This window comes from Castanea sativa, chromosome 11 (assembly GCF_040712315.1).
Source record: "Castanea sativa cultivar Marrone di Chiusa Pesio chromosome 11, ASM4071231v1".
Taxonomy (NCBI): Eukaryota; Viridiplantae; Streptophyta; class Magnoliopsida; order Fagales; family Fagaceae; genus Castanea; species Castanea sativa.
This window is the reverse complement of record NC_134023.1, coordinates 38,904,540-38,926,877: the sequence shown is the minus strand read 5'-3', so window position 1 is coordinate 38,926,877 and position 22,338 is coordinate 38,904,540. Positions and strand designations below refer to the sequence as shown.

The window sequence follows — 22,338 nt, the reverse complement described above, 5'->3', positions numbered from 1 at the left end:
AAGTCAATTTATTTTATTATTCAATAATTTTTGTTACTATTCATAGGCTCCACTGCACTTTTTGGTACTATTTATGGGCTTCATTGTACTATTTTAGCCAACTTTTATATTTATCTACAATACATTCAGAAAAAAGTTTTCATTTTCAACAAAATAAGCGGATCCCAAAATGGTGGTCTTGGTCAAACTTTGATTATTTTAATGTTTTTTGCCATCGAATATTCACTTCATTAACATGAATCAAACAAAAGCTAGCAGGGTCCCTACCATCTCATTCTTCTGATGGAGGAATTTGTTTCACACAAGAGACATATGTGGCTCCCACCATAACATAATGGCTCTTCTAAGACCACAAATTTTTTTTTTTTTTTTTGAAGTGCTAAGACCACAACTTTTACCATAATTTGATGAAGTAGTCAAATGTGAATGATGTACAATTACTTTCAAATTTCATCACTTTATCTCCAATAATCACAACTAGCCACTTCAAAGTTATGTCTAAATGCTTTATAAAAACGAAATCCACAAAAAAAAAAAAAAAAAAATCAGCTAAAATTATCTTGGTTTCTTACATAAATATTTGAATATACCAATTAACTTTCTACGTATCTCCCTTGGTAGCTCACATCACATTCAAGGCATACCTCCCTCTAAAATAACATAGTTGAGATTACATTCTTGATGTTTATATTTTTCTAATTAACATTAATGCGTGAGATTAATAGGGATATATTATTTATTTATATCAATTTATATATGTTTTAAGATATGCTTTACATCATCTTAGTGGCATTAGCTTGCTAGTAATATAGACATGGTTTTGCCAAGCAGGTACATGTTCTAGCAGGGTAATTTGAATAGGGTTCCTTCAGAGAAAGCACCAATGTTACACAACCTGCAAATTTCCATTAAAGTTTTATTGGCATCAACTGAAAATCGATAGTGTCATAAAACAAAAGGAAAGCAGTTATTCAAAATAACAAAAAAAAAAAGGAGACTTCTTCTGGATCGCTACAAATTCAAAAAAGTCTGCTCAAAGACAAATACATTGAACAAAGCTCTATTTCTTCAAAATGGCTCAAGAATGACTCTAGCTGGCTTGGTTCATTTAGAAAGAGTAAAATAAAAATCCAAAAATGTTACAGTTCACAATTGAACGAGCTACCAGAGAATCTCATGAACCTAATGTACAAATGTTATTTTTGTTATGTGACAACACTGTTCCAAAATCAGAATAGTCCTGCTATTTTAGTCACTGATAATATTCCATGTTCAAGAATTGTTACTAAAGGATCCGGTTTATTGAATAGAAAAAAGCATTATGTGGGAATCAGTTATCAGTCTCCATAAACTAGAAAAGAAAGTAAAAACAGAAGTCATGATTAAATTTAGAATGTTCTTAGACTATGTAGGTACCACTCCCAATTCTAGAACTGGCAGATTGCATGCAAACCTTGCAATATTTGCTTGTCATAGACTATATGCACGAATCCAAGGTGCGGTTAATCATCTTGATGTTTTCCAGAAACTGTCAGAACTAGGAATGCTAAGAGTGGACCTCAATCAAAAAAATAAGCAAATACCTTGGACCCAAAATACTAACATATATAAACATAAGAATAACTTTATTACAAAGAGACTATTTCATGAAAAAAAAAAAAAAAACATGAAGTAGCCTAAAGAATTACAACTGAAAAATATTTACATATAAATTGACGCTATGAAATTTTGAATAGAAGTACTATCTGTGAGACCCAAAGCTAAGGACCACTCATAAAGAGAACTAATGAAAGATGTTAGCAATTGATTTGATGTGCACTCCATATCTTCAAAACACTAACATATACTTGAAATTGCCACTATATATCTGTACACATTACAGGTTAGACCTATCACACTTGATTGAAGAAAGGTGAACATGTAGCAAAAATTTCAATAGAAATACAAGCTCTCACTACATAGCCTAAGGTATTTTTCAAAAATGCAGATACACTCATGTACAATGGTCACTTCAAGCCTTGAAGCATTTGCACATGTTGAACTCATCCTAAAGAAGCACAGTGACCACAAAGGATGCTAATTTCTAACATAACAAAAATTCTCAATGCCTAGAACCACTAACCAAGGTTTTGGAATCTCAAGGCTTTTTTTTTTCCTTTTTCGGAGTAAGTAAATCTAAGACTACAGATTTCAAAGTGCATTACTTATATTCTCTCTTATTATCACTTCAACTTCTTCCAAAGGACAATTAGCACCCATCTTCCTAGACATAAACCTCATGTAAAAGGAAAGAGTGGAATTGAATTGCTCATCGGATGTAACAAATCCCAAATATGAAAGCTATAAGGAAAATAAGGGGAATGTAGCAAGAACAATTCTAATAGCAATAGCATACCCAATGAGAAAGGGAATCAAGCCTCAAAAAATTAAAAATAATTTACACTTGACATAAAAAAAATAAAAATAAATAAATAAATAAAACCATGTAAGACTGTCAATGCAAGTCCAAGATTCCTATTCAAGATATTCCTTATGAAAGCCATAAGAGAGGTCTCTAACCATGCAAACTCCAAGTTAACTCTTAAGTCTTAATGACCAACGCTAAAAGGGCCCCTTTGGCATGTGTTCACCAGTATAGTGTTATCAAGACAATTGAGCACCAGTATCTATCAACACCTTTTGATTCTCAATGCAGTTAATGTAATTGCAAGTACCAAGCAAGGGCCAAGCTCTACTTAGATAGAATTTCTAGAATAACAACACCAAATCTAAAATACAAGAAATAACCCTCACTTGATGCCACATGACTCTTCATGCATGCTCCAGGTTTAAGGAAGCAGACGCCTCTACTGAAATCATACCATTTAGTAAGTTAATCCAGATGTAATGAGAAAACATAATAATATAAGCTGTCTACACCCTAAGAGACATTTTAGTTTTTGGTAACCACGACTGGCCAACAATTCACTTAAGTTCTAACCATCTTGGCCTCTCCAGCTCTCATTTCTGACACCACACCACCAAATTTTCATCAAATCTCATAGGCAACATTTGAGCAGCATGAATCAACTAAGATAATCAAATTCTTTATGTTCCCAGTAATTTCTCGGTGATTTAAGTACACGGTCTCCACAATTTGTCAACTAAATCACAGTAGGCTCATTTGGACTGCAGCTTTGAGAACTATTTTGACTATTGAGAATTTATGTATGAGGAAGATGTTGACATAAATAATATAATGTTTACAGTTGATAATAAATAGTTGAATACCATTCCTATGGATTTTCCTTTGTAACTTTTTCCAAATCTAAACAATGAAGAAAAAAAAAAGGAGATTTGACCCCCCCCCCCCCCCCAAAAAATTTATCAAATTCCTCATGGAACTCATTTTCTGTAACAGTGGAAACATAAAACATTTAGAATCATGACCATTATAGAGCAAGACAAATATTAAATAATAATGATCTTATTTTCGAAATATAGAAATCCGTGTATTCAAAACTATATCCTGGCTGTGACTTGTCACTAACATAAAATGATCATATCCAATCAGGCGCAAAGTAGTGGAACCCAAAATCTGACATCTAGAGAAAATGAGAGCAAAATTAAAATGTTGGTTTGAAACTTTTAATTTCAACTTGCCTAAATCCCAAACTAAAAGAATAAAGCCCAACTATTTTGCTTCAGTAATAAAACTGAAGGATCTAAATCAATGATATTCGAACACCAAAACCATATCCTTTGGGAGTTTAGGGTTCTGAAGTCATTCAAATCCAAGAAACAAAAAAACAAAAAACATCAGAGAAGAAAGAAAGAAGAAAAACGTGATTCTGATCGTTGAAAATGAAAAAAAGAAGAAGAAAGAGTTCACGCCTTGCCTTGCCCATCTTGGAGTTTGCAGAAGCAGTCTCAACTCTCAAGAGCATCGACATCGTCTTCCCTGGATTGCCTAAGAAATCAGAACTGAAGGAACGCAAAACAAAAAACTTGGTTGCTTTTATATGCTTACATGTTCTGCCGGTAACTGGTAACTGGTACCCATTAAATTTAATTAAACGGCCAAGATTAAAGCCAATTGAATTGCGTGGTTTAGATTTTAGTGGTACCGTACCCCTCAAAAAATAAGAGGTACCGTAGAATGACCCTCTATAAACACCAATAATAAAATGTAAACAGTTCAATGAGTAAATAAATAACACAAATAAATTAAAACTTATAGACTAAAATAAATGTAAAATTATTCTCCAAATTGATCAAGAATAGTATTAGACAATTGATTACCTGAACATTCTTAATTTCTTACATATCATCGTTAGTGTATTATACAACGAAACATGGAAAATTGGCAACTACAATTATAAAAAGCATAAGCTTGCAAAGACAAAACAAAATTAAGAAAAAGTGAAACGCCAAACCTCAGCATTGGATTCAACAGTAAGTCGAAAGAAAGCAGCCGAAACAAAATGCTTGCCCACAGACTCCGCCAATTTGATCTAACTGAGCCAATACGGCGAAGTCTCGAGCCTATTGAACCAGCATTTGCTACAATTCTCTGCATTGTGGTATGACGTGCCTGGACTCTTAGCCCTCGTCAAAGACCGCAGCACCACGGGAGTCTTCGACAAAACCACATTGATTGCGTCCAAATTCGTCGCGTCTTTTTCTTCAACTTCTTCTGGAAAGGAAACACTTTTTTTCTTCAACTTGGGTAGTATTGTTTTTTCAGGAGTACTCTGCTATGTAAAAAAAAAATCACCGATTTCCTGATAACCCTCTCTCATTGTGGGTTTTTACAACAGGTAGAAAATAAATTTTTTAATTTGGTACCGGTGTTTTTTTTTTTTTCTCACGTGTAAATTTAGTTTCTAATTTTTTAATTAAAAACATACCACATCATTAAAAAAAATGTTAAGTCATTGTTCCGTTAGCTACGTAAGTAACACCGTTAACAACAGTTAGTAAAAGGACCAACACAACTCAGTTTTAAAACTCAAGAGACTAATTGTGCTCATTTCAAACTTGAGGGACCAATTGCGTACATAGGGTAAACTTCAGGGACCAATAGTGTAGTTTCGTCTATCTCTTATATATTACATTTAAAGTTTACCATGTATCAAGGAATACTAAATTTTGTAATAAATTCCTTAACTCTAAAGCCACGCTACCCTAAATTTTCTAATATAAATAGTATTAAGTTGTTCATATCCTATCTTACACCTATTCCAAACCCAAAAAATATAAATATAAATATAAAAAAAAAAAAAAGTTTTGAGAACCAAAAACAAAAATCAACTTTGATAATCATTAACAAATGATAAATTGATGAGTATGACTATAATAATAATTAAATAAAATCTAAATTTAAGAAGATGCGACATAGAAAAAGCACATTTAATTTGACTCTACTAGAAATATTTAGCATTATGTTATACTAACAAAAATTCATACATACATACAAAAAAAAAAAAAAAAAATCAAAGCATAGTATATTCTTCATTCTATTTGTTATTTCAATAACCAAAAATACAGATATAGCTTTTGAAGTCATAAAAAGAAATTAATAAGATTGATTTTTTTTTTCTCAAAATTAATTCCAAAGAGAGAGAGATGAACAAGGGTGAAAGCCCTTACCCAGCTCATATTTTTGGCAACATTGAGGATCTCCTAAACTTTATATTTTAATTTTGTGTACTATATAACAAAAACATAGCCGATGGTGTTAATGGGTTATTCAAAATAGTAGTTGATGATGATAACTTGGATCATAAATAACTAAATAAGTGATCTTGATTCTTGAGACAGAGGTGGTGTTGGGAATGAAGATGACAATAACAACATCGTGCTGGCTGCGGCAATTTAACATTGAAGATAATGCAAATAGTTATTGTGGCACCCAAATCCAGTGGTACTCCCAATTTATTTGTTGGGGGTTTCCTTGCACTCCTACTAGGGTTAGCTTCGAACACTGTCTTGATAGCCCAATCTTATAACCCTTGCACCTCTCACACTTAATCCTTACCCTTCCTACTCTCATAGTTTCACTCTTATTTCTCACCACTTTGTGTTTGCCAACCCCTTCCCATTCATCCTTTCTTCCTTTTTATAGTCTCCCCTTAGTGGGGATCCAAATCATTACTATTGCATCAATTCCCACTCAATCCCACTTCTGGCCAAAATTCCAAGGAAACTAATCCCTTATAAGGATTCTCTTGAAACTTGCACCTGACGCCGAATATTGATCGACAGTGGATTTCCCCAAGGCACTAAATGTGCTCGAGGGACCAACTTGAGTCTTGACTGTTCCCTCCTCGGCTATCCCCAGCCTACTAGTCGGTACTGGGCCTAACCCGGCCAAAATACGATAGGTCACCTCCAAGCGCTGATCCTATACCCTTGTTCTTTTGCCATTGGGCTGGGCCTACCCCAACAATGTTGGGCCAGTCTTGGTTACTGACCCCAGGTCCTTACAGTTATCATGATGATCACAATGTACTCTATACAATAAAACAAGTTGAGTGCAAAGTAATAAATGCAATTTTCATGGAAGTTTCGACAGTAGTATTAACTACTGAGTTACCAACTCAATAATTTCACAACCAATTTTAACAACAAAATTTAATTGAAAAATTGTTATCGATTCTCATCTAAGTCTACTACAAACATTATTTTTTTTGCAACCACTAACAGCTAGCTATCTAAGCTTTATTGTGAAATTGTTATAAAAATTTTGTGCTCAATAGCTTTATTCTTTGGATTAAAGTAGTGAAAATGTTCTACTTTAATGAAATATAATATTTTAGTATGGTTGGATATTAAAATTTAACTTGAAATCAGACAAATCAAAACTCAAACCATGTACACCTGATATATATATATATATATATATATATATGAAAAACATAATTTAATAAAAAGATTTAAATTACATAATTAAAATATTGTTTTATATAAATGGAGAATATGTTATTAAAATGACTTTTTTAAAATATACCATAATTGGTTTACTAGTTTGAACATATCCAAAAATATGTAAAACAAAAATTAATGTACACCATCATTCCATAGAACACATATAACATGTTACATTAAGTTTAAATTATTATATAATTTTAGAATTGTAAATATTTTTTTCTTTCCAAATATAAGTATAATGTCAATATTATTGAAATCTGAATTTTAAGGCTATCTTTTGAAAGTTTATCATTTTTATTGTTTTTTATGGCCCATATCTCTAATTTTTAATGCTTATTTTATTTTCATTTTTTAATCCAAAACCAAAGAGTTTGGCCCAAATAGGATAAAATTTCATTCTTTTCAACCCAAAAATTAAAAAGAAAAAATAAATAATTTTGAGCCCAAAATTGAAAATGCAACCTACAAAAGAATCAACTTAAGGCTCAATTAATCCAAATAGACCGAAATGGATTTAATAGATTGAAGTGGACCAAATAGACAGAATTGGATCAAATAAACCGAAGTAGAATGAAATAGACCGAAGTGGAATGAAATGGACCGAAGTAGCTCAAATGGACTAAAGTGGACCGAAGTGCTATGCTGATGTGGTTCAAAAGGAGCGTAATAATAGTAAATGTTACGCTTCAATATTTAGATATTTTATAGATTTGTAAGACTTGTATGTAGTAAAATTTGTACTAACTACAGTATTACTATAAAATAATTATTAGTTTGTTTATTATATTGTTAATGTGAAACTAACCAATTATGTCACTTTGTAAATTTTTTTAGTTAGTAAATGATATCGTTTAAATGTTCTTTATACAATTAAAATTTTAAATGAAAACATTCATAAGATGCATTATTTAAAGATCTTGTTTGATTAATATTGATTTTAAAAAAATTAAAATGACTTCATGTACTAATAGATTTGGACAAAATAATTAAATTAACACATTTACTTATTAACTAATAGATCTTACAATTTAAATGGACCAAATAGACCTAAATGAATCGAAATGCTACGCTGATATAGTTCAACAGGAGTGTAGCAACAATAAATACTATTTTTCAACTTTTAGATATTAAATATATGAGAAATGTTAACAGATACCCTAAAGGCATTTGTTTAGGAATTGTTTTTAAAAACATTTTATAGAAAAATGATAAAACAATTAATTTTTTTGACAGCTTTTTATATTTCTCATGTGGTGTCAAAACTTTCCTAAGATAGTTTATTAACAATTACTTTAAGGGCACCCATTAACATGACCCTAAGTAGATATAGTGGGAATGAAACAAGGATTTATGCTACTTTATACACGAATTTTGTACCAAGATTCATTTTATTCCATCCTCTCTCTCTCTCTCATGGGGTGGCACACGCATGTAGAAAAGGGGCACATTCAACTTCATAGAATTGACATCAATTTGTGTTCTTTTGTAATTAGAAGAACGTAGTTACGTAGCCATTACAAGATGAATATATACCGACAAGTCCTGAGGAAAGAAAAGGCGTTAGCACCGATAAGAATGAGAAATAGTATTTGACTTAATTCAGATGTTATGGAAACCAAAAATGGAACAATGTCCCTTCAAAACTTGAGGCCTTTATGACGAGATTGCTCCTCCATAACCATAGGAAAAACCGGGGTTCAACTTCAAATTCAACTCTCACACTTGTTATAAACAAATAAATAAATAAAAATAAAACTTGAAGAGTGATATATCATAAATGGACTCAGTCTCTACCTTCTAATTTCTAAACCTTGTTCAAACTTGTTGGTGGTACTGCTAAGTTAAAGGTTTGCATCAAGTTAAACAAGTTTCGATCATCTAAAGTTTAGAGTGCTTTACACAGACGTTAATATCAATTAGCCTCAGAACCAAAAAAGAACATATATAAAGGAAGAAAAAGCATAGCGCCAGTATGGCTTTGCTATGGAGGGAGAGAAAACCTCAAAAGAAGTTGAAATGAGTAGTTGAACTAAGACAACGTACCTCTCTTCAGTCTTCACTAGTAGGAGCTTAGCATAGAGTATATATAACAGGAACAAAAAGAAGAAGAAAGAATGAGAAAAACTACATGCAAAGGCCTAGAATGCCAAAATGGCAAAATACCCATTTCGCCGAAACTTTCCTGCAAAATACTCCCTGTCTGAAACTATTTAGGAATATACTCCTATTTTGAAACTCGATTTTTAGAAAATCGAGTTTCAATGAAAAACTCGATTTGGCAAAAATAGAGTTTCTTGAAAAAACCAGCATGGAACTCGAGTTCCTTGCTGGTTTTTTTTTTTTTTTTTAAGTTTGATTACCTATAACTCGATTTTCGCCAAATCGAGTTTTTCATTGAAACTCGATTTTTAGAAAATCGAGTTTCAAATAGGGCATATCCCTAAATAGTTTCAAACAAGGGACATTTTGCGAGAAAGTTTCAGCGAAAGGGGTATATCCCCATTTTGGCCCCTAGAATTTATACCAAGATCACAAGAATTTAGTTTTGTCAATCAAAGTCTTAAATTTATAAAACCATTCAAGTCTCTATCTACCAGAAAATGATTAGTTATTCTTAGAGTATAGTAACATGATATTCCCTCCTTACATGGATGGCAAATTCTACTATGAATTTAATTAGTAAGTCTCATATCATGTGAGATAAACAAGTATTGAATAATTACTCATATCCATCACTTTCTCTATTTAGTGGCTATCAATTTGATTTATGAATAAATTCTAACTAAAATACATAGCTTAATCAATAGTTTCTCTCTTATTTTTGTTTCATTACTTTTCTAAATAACAAAAACAAAAGATCAAGATAGATAAATGTTCAATTTTATGAATAGTTTCATAAATTTGAATTAATTGATAAAATTAAAATATTTAGAAATTAATATAAAATATTATTTAAATTATGAGCCTTTTTTAAGTAATTTGTCTGAAGAATTTAATTATTAACCTTCAAATTAAAGTGACAACTCCTTGTGACACATACAAGCTCTGTCCAGCTATGGTAATCTTCAAGGTTGCATTGGAAACTTAAATTTGGATTTGGATTTATATTTTAAATCAATAGATTTGAAATGTTTTAATTTCCAATCCTAGAATTTTAAAGGAAGTGGATTTCATCAAATCCAAATTCTTGATCTTTTAAAACCATCCAAATATATAAATATATATATATATATATATATATATATAAATATATATATATATTTTTTTTTTTAATTACTCAAATCCAAATCCACGTGACCAAATTTTAATATCCAACTGCACCACAAGGTAAAGCGGGCCAAATCACAAGTATCACATGCACTTGCACTACTAGGCTACTAGCTAAAGCATTTGCAGCCTCGCTTTTTCTCCCTGGTTGTGAAAGACAATAGTGTAGAAATTGTTTCCAGGAGAGGCATACAATCTTGAAAAATCATCTCCCTTACGTTATAAGTTGAATTAGATGTGTAAGGCTATGTTTAAATCTTGTTATTATCAGCTGGGAGACGTGAGTCAAAAGCATAAGGGTCCGTTTGGATACAGCTTATTGCTGAAAACTGAAAACTGAAAACTGAAAACACTGTATCAAAATAATTTTTAAATGTGTAAATAGTGCCGTGGGTCCTATTTTTAATTTTAAAAATTCTGAAAAGTGAAGTTTGTGGGTCCCGTGAACAGTACACGGGACCCACAAATTTGCTGAAAGTCAACAAAATCGGCTACTGTTCATGCACAGTAGCATGAACAGTAGCCGCTTCTCCTATGAAACGCGTAAAGCAGAAGGGCAAAAAAAAAAAAAAAAAAAAAAAAACGCTGAACGCAGACGCTTTCATTTTTCATCCGTATCCAAACTCAGCCTAAGTTTCAATTTTCTCTAATTTTTATTGGGATCAGAAACAACATATATATCTGGCTCGCATCTGAAACGACATTTCTCTCAGCAGTCTCATGGACCATGGACATGGTCATGGTCCTCATTCAGTCATGCACAATATTGACCCAATCACTTTTTCTTTTCCAAATTTTATAAGTATTAGCATTATGCCTAAACTACACACACACCAGACAAGATTTACATCTCCAAATTCCAAGATAGCCATGAAGTTTTCAAAATGATTAAGATGCTGTTAAAAAATTTAATATAAAAAAAAAAACAAAACAAAACAAAAAAACAAAACTTAGGTATAATACCTTGAGTGCCGTTCTTTATAATCTCCTCTTAAGATTCAGTCATATGGTTACTTAATTAAAAAATGCACTTCCATCTCATGAGAAAAAATCCACATGGCAAAATCTTAACATAAGAACCTAAAAAACATCACCTAAGAACTATACCTAAGTCTTGCTCAAAAAAAAATCAAAATATTTCCATAGATCTCAAAAATGACAAAATATTAGAAAATATTTCGAAATGATTAGTACCCTAAAAACCTCCCACCAAAAAATAAACAAAACTTGAATACCATTAAATCTCAAAAATGACCAAACATTCTAAAACTGCCAAAATGACTAATATATATATATATATATATATATGAAACCTTCAAATAACCAAAATATCCTTAAACCTCTAAAATGACTAAATATTCCCCGCAAAAATCCTAAAATGATCAAAATACTCAGACCTTCAAAATAACTAAAATACTCCCAAAACTTCTAGAATAATCAAAATATCACCATCAACTTCAAAATGTCCAAAGATTATAATCAAATTAGGATTCGAATCCTCCTCCCCCATTGTTATAACAATCAATTGTCAAAAAAGAAAATACACACTACTAACAGAAATATATTTGTATTATCTTATTAGTGATTAATGTGTAATCCCAGAGCTAGGATTTATCACAACTAGCCTAATCAGCCACATATTTTAAGGGTTAAAGTAAAACATGCTTGAATCAACACGTAGGATTTCTTCTGTCAATAGAATAGTCCAATGGCAAAAACCACAAAACCTTTCGAGGGAAATCTTATGAAATTCAAAATCATTGATGTCCATCTAGAGTTCAAAATTTTGAATGACCAATAGTACATGTTAAGCAATCAAAGCATAATGGATAAGAATTGCATAAACAAATTGTGTGGCACCTAGTTTTAAAGACAGCGTTGTCAATCTCCATTATTGGTAAGTTATGCACCTGATGGGTTTTATATCCATAACCTCACCCTCCACCTAACTCTTATAAGAGGAAAGGTACTAGTTGAGCTAGAGCTCATTGGTGAGAACAAAAAACAAAATTTAACTCTTTTTTTTTAGAAGGAAACAAAATTTAACTTCATAAACCAAAATGGCTATTGATCCAAACTTAAAGGGCGTAAAAATGAATTTTGACCTTCATTTTCCTTCTCTTCTTCTGGATTTATTTTTACCAATGATTCATCTTAGAGTCAATGTAAAAGTTTGAGCAAGAGCTAAACATACATAACATATTTAAATGAAGTACTACTGAGTTAAACTATCATCATATGCCTTATCATCAACATCATTACAATTAAATATTTCAATATTCACATCACATTTTAAAGAAATTCCTTACATATGCCCGCAAAAATTAATTGCGCATGGTGCAGTTGCGAGTAATATCCCCAACAGAAAGTGACCCAAAAACATCTTGTCCCAAGCACCGTTCATTCTGGCCACCGATCACCGGCCTTGGTGCACACTTTCTCCAGGATCTCAATCAAATCTGCACCAAGTAGGAAAACAATTGAATAGCAATCAAGCCTAATGCTAGCACAAGGCAGTGGAAGTAAAATGAAATTAAAACCAGCCCCATTTGATGTAACCAGAAGTCAAGTTTGTAGTTTCAGAAATGTGCTCTCAACCCAAATGTGCTCTCAACCCCTAGTGACTTAACAAAAAACAATAAAGAAAAGAATAGCCACTGCTGTAAAGATTTGCAGTTAAATGTAGGGATGAATTTTCCATTGAATTACACTCATTTTAGGCATTTAAATAATAATAAAAACATACAAAACTCAAGCTGCAGAACAATATTCAAGAATCACAGCCGAAATCCAACTAAGCAAATACAAATAAGAATAGACGGCTGAAATCTCACTAAGCGACTTATTTCAATCCCTTATGAAGAATAAACAAAATGCCATCTACTTGTACTACACAACAGCAAGAGCACTCTGGGATCAGCTAGGAAAATTGACCTGTGTCAATCATGCTATTACATTACTCAGTTGACCTTGGCATTGCTGGATGAGAGATCTTTCGGAAGCCAGAATTTAACAAGAAAAGAATCCATAATAATCTACAACAGAAATTTATATGTCAGTAATAATAAAGACGAAAAAATAAAGAAAAACACAAAATAAGGATGAGACGTGGCTAACCTGATTTAAATGTGCCACAACACAAGGAAGAACCAGCAAACCAGATTCTCCAAATGCACCACCAAGCTGCTCCACAACTGCCACCATCACAGGAAGAGTTTTCTACAACACCATGGCAACCTGTCAAGCCTCAGTAATATTTTCAAAACAAAAGCAGCTACTGAAAGTATACCCCCTTTTTCCCCCACATTCACAGATCAAAGTGCTCAGATAAAGTTATGTTTTGTAAAAGAGAAACCCTAGGTATGGTTGCATTTTACTTGTATTTATTGAAAAAACTAATTCTTAGCTCAAATCAATAATCACCTGGCTTGCAACAAGTACAAGAGCACTGGCATTTTCTCTCTTGGAAAATATTGATTTGTCACCACCAGAGACAGCTGAGAAGCTCTTTATAGCAAGAGCATTAAATGCCAACAAGATGATATGCAGAAGTCTGCAGTAAAAGAAAATAATCCATTTGTTACTTGATGCAATTATGCTAAAAGCCCAAAAAGTTAGTTCCTCAAAAATGGGAGCCAGACAGCTAGTGATTTGACATTACATATTATTCTACTCTGACCTATGTTAGCACAGCTACTATTCATTCTGGGCTGAAGCCAAATCTAAGAAACAGATATGAACCCAGACCAAATTAGAAGATACAACACAAATGCACAACTGTTCATTTATATAACTAAAGGCACAACGTTTGGTTTCTATGTCAAATGCTTGCTGAAATCAAAGAAATTCCCAATAGCAACATTGGAAGCTCAGTAAGAAAATCGTCAAAATAAAAAGAAATTTCACTGTGTCACAGTTTCCAAATAGCCTATTTTATGATCATTACTTAAAAAGAAACCACAATGGTCTTAGATTGAAGCCTATATGGGCCAGATCTAGCTGAAAGTAGTGCATGGAACTACAGATAGACATATAATATCTTACACCCTAGAAACTAGTCAATGTTGACAGCAGCCTTCACCTATGGTCCTAAAAATTACAAAATCTTAAAAGTCCACTACAGAGGCAACCAATTGGTCCTCAAATAGAACGCATGTTAGGTTATTAAATTTTCATGGCAAGTTGACAACAAACAACCTGCTGGAAAGGAGGTAACTAATTTAACAACTTGTGAATATTATAACAAAGTAACATATGATACTCAAAAAGGAACATAAGTGAAGAACTTACACCCCCATTCCAATAGCTACAAGAAAAACTGCAGGCTTAACCCTTAACAGCAGTGACCTCGACCTGCTCACTTGTATCCATGGTACCTGAATAACCATTAATATTTGACCCATAATCACTTCTAAACCCAAAAGGCACATGCATGTCCCATGCCAACAGCAAATAAAATCTAGATTAGCCTCTATAAGAACTATTTCTGAAAACTAAAAGAATTTCCCAAAATATTTTGAAAATATAACTATGCACAGGAATTGCACACCAAAGTATCAGAACAATTCTAATACTAACCAATTTTCCGACAGTCGTGATAATTATGAATTACATGAAATTATTATTTACTTTATGAAATAGTAAAAGACCATGGATATTGCTTGTAAGTGATTACTTATGAATCATAACTACAATGTATCCAAACATTTTTTAGAAAAAAACAATGTAGCCATGCATTATATCAGATTCTAAGTGAATTGAAATAGGTATTGAAAATATTTCACAAAAAGAAAAGGCACGTTAAGTTTTGTAAATATGTAAAAGATCCTAGGTACAACCACACCATTATTTTATTTTTTTTATAGGTAATATTTACGCACACACATATTAGGAGAAACAACACAGGAAGTATACAAGAAAATCTCCCAAAAAACAAAAAGGAGAGCCATTAAAATCACTAAATACCAAAAATTAATTGGAGGACATAACCTTGATAAAAGCAAACTATATAATCAAGCTTCTGCATTAAATTTGGCATGTAGAGATCTTTGCATGATCAGAAAGGGAGTACAATCAAGGTTACACCACAAAGAATGAATTAGTCATAAACTTCATTAGAACCATAAGATATATGCCAAGGCAGAAACCTATAAACCTCAGCATTAAATGGGTGAATATCCAAATGAATGAAAGCCCCGCACTGTCAACCCAACATCTTAAATGAAAACTAAAAAAATTATTATTGTGGAAGCAGCATCTAAAGTATTCATGACTTAAAACAGAAGCAAAAAACAAAACAAAAACACTAAACAAGGTATAGTACTTACTAGACTGAGGAAGAGTGCACTGAGCTTCGAAAAAAGTCTACGGTTCTGATCAACAAAGTCTCCCAAGCCTGCAATGCTCATTTAATGAACACTAATTAGAAAAGGTACTTAAGAATGTCAGTGTCTTATAACAACTTGGTATATTAAAACGAAACAGATCAGTCTTAGGAAGGAACAAATATTGTATTTCCATAGGTGAATTTTGTAGAAAATATATATAAGTGGATGGAAGGAAAGAATTACTTAATGAGTGGCCAATGAGATAAATATGTAAAATTATATGTCATCCCTTCTCAATTTTCCACTCCATGCCCCTCCCTCCTCCCCCTTTATCCATCCTTTCCCTTTTCCCTCATTCCAAAAAGTAAAAAAAGCACCACCCACCCTTCACCCACTTTCCTTGCTCCATTCTCCTCTACCTTTCTTCAGCTGCCAAATAGACCTACTTTCTTTTTCCTGCTCTCCCTGAGCAGCTATTTTAACAATATGTACAAGAGAGGCTCCACAAGCTCAATTTCATCTACCACAAAAAGAGCCAACAAACTTCTGAATCAGAATGAAAAAGATAAACACTCACCTTTAAAGGATTCTCGAAGGACCTGTTGACAAGAAGAATGAATTACTACCGGAAACAATATTAACACACAAGGAGGTTAAAATACACTAATGTGATAAAACTTCCCTGATGAAACAAATTCACATGCAAGAACCATAGAACTAAAAGAGTATGTATCACACCAGTTTACACCAACTAACAATAAGACCCAAAGCAATGAAGCTTGCTTGCAACTTGCATGCCTAGTTTTTCCTGTTGACCTTCTACAGAGAAAAAAGAAAAGTAAAACCAAAAGCTAGACAGCAAAAGAATGCTGAAACAAATCATTTTATATGGTTTCATTCACATCCCTCAATTAGACACTGAGGAATTTATAAATAAAGAATTGTCTTAAATCCATAAAGAAACTACAAGATCGTGACCACATATAGAAGACATTAGCACTCAACTTTCCTGATGCACCTACTGTGCTGCTTTCCTGATACAAATCATTTTATATGGTTTCAATCCAACAAATGTGATGCACACCCCACGTCTATCTTCTAAGCTAGAAAGATTTAAACATATATTCTAAAATTGTGACTCTCGAAAAGCCTAAGTCATCAGTTCCCTTGGTAGTTGCAATTTTCAAATACATTATAGTCCTGTCCACCTTCAACCCTAACAAATCAAGGCATCATCAAGATGGGACAGAAAACAGTACATGTTTGTCAAACAGCTATTTCAAGACACTCAAAACCTCAAGTGACATGGGTGTGTATGTGTGTGTACTTAAAGACAGCTATTTAACATATATAGACATCATACAATATGCCAGTGTAACAAATCCAAAGGGTACAGACAGAAAAAGACATAACAGTACAACCAAATGGCTTCAATAAGAATACTAAAAACCTTTGAATGATTCTTATAAACAATATTATAAGTGATTTTTCAGCCTGAAAATCTAAAAATAATTTTACAACTCTTCTAATTCATACCAACCCCTTATTAAAAAAAAAATAACATTTGTATTGAAGTTGGAGCATGCCAGATGCATCATATTGTATGTCAACTCAGTCACAGATGCTTTGTAGCTGCATTCATGTTTCAATGAGTCAGTTAACAAGAAACAGTCATGTCCAGCTGAGCCCAAGTGGTTGGGACAAACCTAAGTATCTATAAGAGTAACATATGTCTTTAAAATGAACAATACTCCAAGCTTAAATATGTAGTATGATGACAGTCCAAGAACTACTCCAAATTCAACTCTAGGCAGTTCAAGAATATAATTAGTATGTAAAGGCAATAGTCCAAGCTTCTATACATGCGTTCAACAATATGACGTGAAAGAAAAGATGATGCTGTTGGTGAACAGAATATATTCTCCAAAAAGGGAAATTCCATAACAAACTATCATGCAATCCATCCCAAGAATAAATAACTTTCTTAAGAAAGAAATTGTATTCACTTAATTGTATTCATCTTGAAGAAACAATATCATAAGATAAAAAGACACTGCTACAGGAATTTCCTTATTTAACAATCTGTGAGGAAATTAAATTACCTTTCCCAAGATTAGGGGGACTAATAGTGTGAGAACAAGGCTCCTAAACAGTTGCTCAGTTGGAACAGATACACCAACTCCATCAGCAATGAATTTTGATATGGAAAATGGGATCTGAAAAACCATTAGCATACATGTAGTGAGGACACAAAAATTAAAATCTGATGTAAGCAAGACATACTGAGGCAAACACATTGTATACAGACAAGAAACTGATGACTAAAATTTAGCAGCTTTTAAGCCATATTCAACTTCAAACCTTATGAATATAGACATCAAGAAAGAAAATAAAGATATCTCCTCAGTTAAGGTTCCAGCAATGTAGTGAATGTTATACTACACACACTTAATTGCAGGAATATAATTATCCACTAATTATATACCAAAGTAATTTATATCTTTCTAAATCAAACAATGAAATCACCAATTAGCAAAGACTTGATTTTTGCTGGAATATTCTGTATGAAAAGTATAGATGAAGAAAAAAAATACAGCAAAAAACACTTCCCCTATGGAGAGAGGAACATACCAACACCCTCAGTCAGGACATGTAAGTCTAAGGAGCTCTTCCTCGATCTTTTTTTAACATATTAATCCAGCCAAAAAAAAAAACAGAAATTCTTCTTAAGAAAAAATAATAAAAATCTATCAATAGAAAGGGAAAAAGGGGCACAATCCTGGTACACTGGAAGACGAAAAGCCCAACAAAAGAAGAAAATAAAGATTAATGGAAATTCAGAGACTTACAATAAGTACAACTGCATTGGGATACCCCAAGGAAACTGGAAAAGAACAGACAGGCAAAGAAAGAGAAGAAAGAAGAAATAACTTCTTTGATGTATAAACAGATTACACTACTCATTTTTCTGATAAGATAAGAGGCAAGAAAAGTATAACAAAAACAAGAAACAGATCCTTTTCCTCAAAATCATTTTCCACTACAAATATTTTCATTAGGAAAACATTTTACGCCTAAACAAATGGAGACAAGTCCCAACTCCTTTTTTTCTTCCTACAGCTAAGATCTGGCTGCCTAAAATTACAACATTAATTTATATATAATACAACAGAACTAAAGCACTTCAATAAACTCTGAATATTAATAACACTAAATTGCACTTCAAAGATACTGATGTTCTGCACAACTGCTAAGATGTGTTATATGCATAATGATGAAACAACTGTAGCAAATTCTCCAAGAACATTATAATAGTATGTAAATGTAATGACAAAATTAAAAGTAATGCTGGATATATAACTCCCTGTAACTTACGATCAAAATGCCTAACATATTAGATATTACTGTCATTGCAAGAGCAAGAGCAGAATTCCCTCCAGCAAGCTGCATTTGAGGAATACAACACTGTAAAACTTCAAACATAAATATTTAGAAATAAAACTAGGAAGGAGAGAAAAATGAAAAACTAGCATACATGAGTAAGTGCCACTCCACTTGATAATGTAGTTGGCATGCAGCTAAACATAGCCAATCCTGTAGAAAAAGACAAAGTATAGAATAGTTTGCAAATAAAGTAGAGACAATAACAAATGACTGCTTCACAACTTTGTGAACCCCACAGTAAGTTAGAAACAACACGAGTATTTTTTTTAAATCGAGTAGCCAGAATTAACAGCATCAAGTTCAAAGAAAAAATAAATAAATCAACTTCACACTGTAAGGTGCGTCAAATGTTAGAAGAACGCCTTCTTAGAGATACTCATTAACAAACACATGTACATTCATATAAAGGTGCCCTTGTCCATGGACATATGCACTAGCATTAAGAAGAGGACTGCATGCTATCTCTCTCTCTCCCTCTCTTCTATATGACTAGACATATGACTCAGCAAAAAAAAAATAAAAAAGACAGTACACATGTATGTATTTATGCACATGCATGTATGTAGAGAGAGAGAGAGAGAGAGAGAGAGAAGAGAGGATGAATCCAGTGACACTATTGTAAAACTATCTAATCTTTTGCATCTATATAGCAGTGGTACTCATATTTCAAAATGCCACCATTTGATTCACACATTCATGCTTGCCAAAACAAAAAAGAAAACGAGGTCAAGAGTTATCCTATCCGTATACATTGACAAATTAAGTTATTAAATAAAGAAATGTGAAGCTATCGAGTAGCAATTAACAACAGATCAATTTGACACGTGTGTAGATATTTAAAGACCATATAAATCCAAAAATGGTTTTCAAAACTAGAAAAAGTTATTAAGAGATGCATGAATAATGGTTTTACACTGGTTTCAATAGATCCCTCCTATATATAATTTTGTATATACATATACCTCCTACATGTGCACATATGTATATTTTTATATTTTGTGTGTACTATGTATGTTATTTATGTACTTTGTACCAATGCTATTAGAAAACTGAATTTAATTGTAACCTGTAACAAATTCTTGAGGGTGCAACTGCATTTGCAATATTGCCCTTGAAAAGTAAGGAGTAATCATTAGAATGGAGACCTATGATGAGAAAAGGAGCAACAAGTTAATAACAAATCTGCTTGTCTAGATACAGCACCAATAAAAGTCATTCATAAACTGCTAATGTTCAATGATTATGCTACCAAAGAGCAGTTGCAATATGCAATAAATTATATGCTATATAGAACACCACTTAAAGAGGAAAAGAAGCTGGGATCCTTGCCAATGGCCCTTGGGTCAAATGGCAACTCCACCCCCCATGTGACCGAGATGCGAGATAGGGTGTGAGAACTTAACAATTAGGAAAAGAAGAAGCAGACAGGCTCTATTTTAGGCAGCTTGCTTCCACCAGCAGCAAGCATCTGTTGACCAGTCTAAGTTGTTGCGAGTTATTTACAGTTAGGCATCAAACACTAAGTACCTTATAATGACAGGAATTAATTATATATATTGAGGGTTAGTAGCTATTTTGATAGATAGAGCACTCAAAGCATAGAATGTAGGAATCTACAATATGCAGAGATGCTTGTTTCTAACCTATGCTCTTTACTGAATGAACATTAAAAATAAAACATTGAAAGAATTATCAAATATGGTGGACAGTAATAGCGACCTTTCATTGGTCATTTAAGATAATGATATACATAGAGCACAGATATTTCTCTTACCCCTAATCCTTCTACTTTTATTTTTCAATTACCAGTTGGATCTTATTCAATCCAAGACTTGCTTTGCATATATTTGGGTTTTCCCCTCTCACATATTTCAACAAATTCTTAGCAGAAGTTAGTACCTACTTCTAAAGCTTAATTAAAATAAAATAAAAATCTTAAAAAACGAGAGGATAATAATCATTTGAAAAAAAAAAAGATGAACCTCAAAATGCATGATGGCAGATAAGAAATTCAAGGTCATACTAGCCCAAAAACTCCGACAGGCCATGCTTCAGCGGCTGCACCAATGTCTCCACTACGCAACGTCAACCCTATCAAACCACCCAAAAGTAAATAAAGATATAAAACTAAACATGTTTATAGTGAGATGTCCATCAATATAAACATTAAAAATAATAATGCTAAAACTCAAACCTGAGATAATAAATATCCCAAATGTGCTAAATTTTGATAGATAATATCTATCTGCAAGACAACCAAGACCCGGATTGGCAAGTCCTAACAGTACTCCACCGACAAGAGCTGCGCGAAACATTACACAAACCAACAAATTTCTAATCAATAAAAATGACAATGGTACTAACACATTAGCTAGCCTCAAACACATACAAAAATTGTGTACATCATATCACATCACATTACCTAATGGAAGAAAGTTTTTCGACGCGAAATTCAACAGCGGTTTTTCCCAACTCAACCCACTTGCTGAACCCGAAACCCGATCAACTTTATCCCCATTACCATCTCTCTGATGCACAATTGAATCAAAATTCCTTTTAAACAACAGTACGAAATCACATAACCAATTTTGTGACATTTCAGTCTTAACTGCCAAAACAAGAAAATTAGGCAACACGCAAAAGATGCTTCCAAAACCAATTTGCTTGACTGATTTTCAGAAGTGAATGGAAATTGTAAATTCGATTTTATTTTTTTTTTCCTACATTTTCTCGGTAACCAAACAGATAAGAGAAGCAAGTAATTGAAAGAAATGGAATCGGAGGAGGCCGAACCTGATCGGAGCGGTCCATGGCTGCGATGGGTCTGCGAAATGAGCGGTCGCGATTGAAAGTGATGGAGGGGACGTGGAAGAAAGCGCGATTCGAAGCGAAATGCCGGCTCCGGTGACGAAGCGGCGGCGTTTTGGTGGTTGGAGGAGTAAGAATTAGGGTTTGAAGTGTTCCCGCCATTGGAACGGTGCACAGTGTAGTGTACATTCACAGTCAGCGACGAAAGAGAGCGCGTGTGAACTGTGTGTACTTCAAAATATTTAGAAAATTTCAAATTTCAGTGAAATAAATATTGTATTACACAGTGTTTTTAATCCGAACTGTGCCGAGTATTAAAAGATTTTAAATCTAGTTTGTTATTTAATTTTATTTCAAACACAAGTCAAATTTCAACACATCACTAGACAAATAAAGTATAAATGTTTAACTTAGTTTTTTTTCTTGTGAGACAAGTTTGAGTATGTTCTCAAAACTACTTGATTAATTTATTATTTCATCATATAAAAAAACTATTTTATCCTTCTATAAATTAATGAATTTTTAGTATTTTACTACAAATGGACTAATTATATACTAATATATAAACTACAAATAATAA

At 32.7% G+C, this 22,338-nt stretch overlaps 1 protein-coding gene across 2 annotated transcripts; it reads right to left on the bottom strand.

The window, feature by feature from the left end:
- Positions 1-12,398: 12,398 nt before the first annotated feature.
- LOC142614548 (putative sodium/metabolite cotransporter BASS4, chloroplastic) lies at positions 12,399-22,002 on the bottom strand. 2 transcript variants are annotated; one of them, XM_075787083.1, is made up of 15 exons: positions 21,744-22,002; positions 21,373-21,478; positions 21,145-21,252; positions 20,974-21,041; positions 20,017-20,095; positions 19,042-19,100; positions 18,882-18,950; positions 17,609-17,722; positions 16,084-16,105; positions 15,507-15,574; positions 14,470-14,555; positions 13,603-13,732; positions 13,297-13,398; positions 13,114-13,214; positions 12,399-12,638 (listed from the first exon to the last, which is right to left on the bottom strand). In XM_075787083.1, exons 1-14 carry the CDS (start codon positions 21,945-21,947, stop codon positions 13,140-13,142), a joined length of 1,290 nt encoding a protein of 429 aa, XP_075643198.1. In that variant the 5' UTR covers positions 21,948-22,002; the 3' UTR covers positions 12,399-12,638; positions 13,114-13,139. The 2 variants fall into 2 exon arrangements, with proteins under 2 accessions (XP_075643198.1, XP_075643197.1); XM_075787082.1 differs by having other exon boundaries at positions 12,399-13,214.
- Between the last annotated feature and the right edge of the window lie 336 nt (positions 22,003-22,338).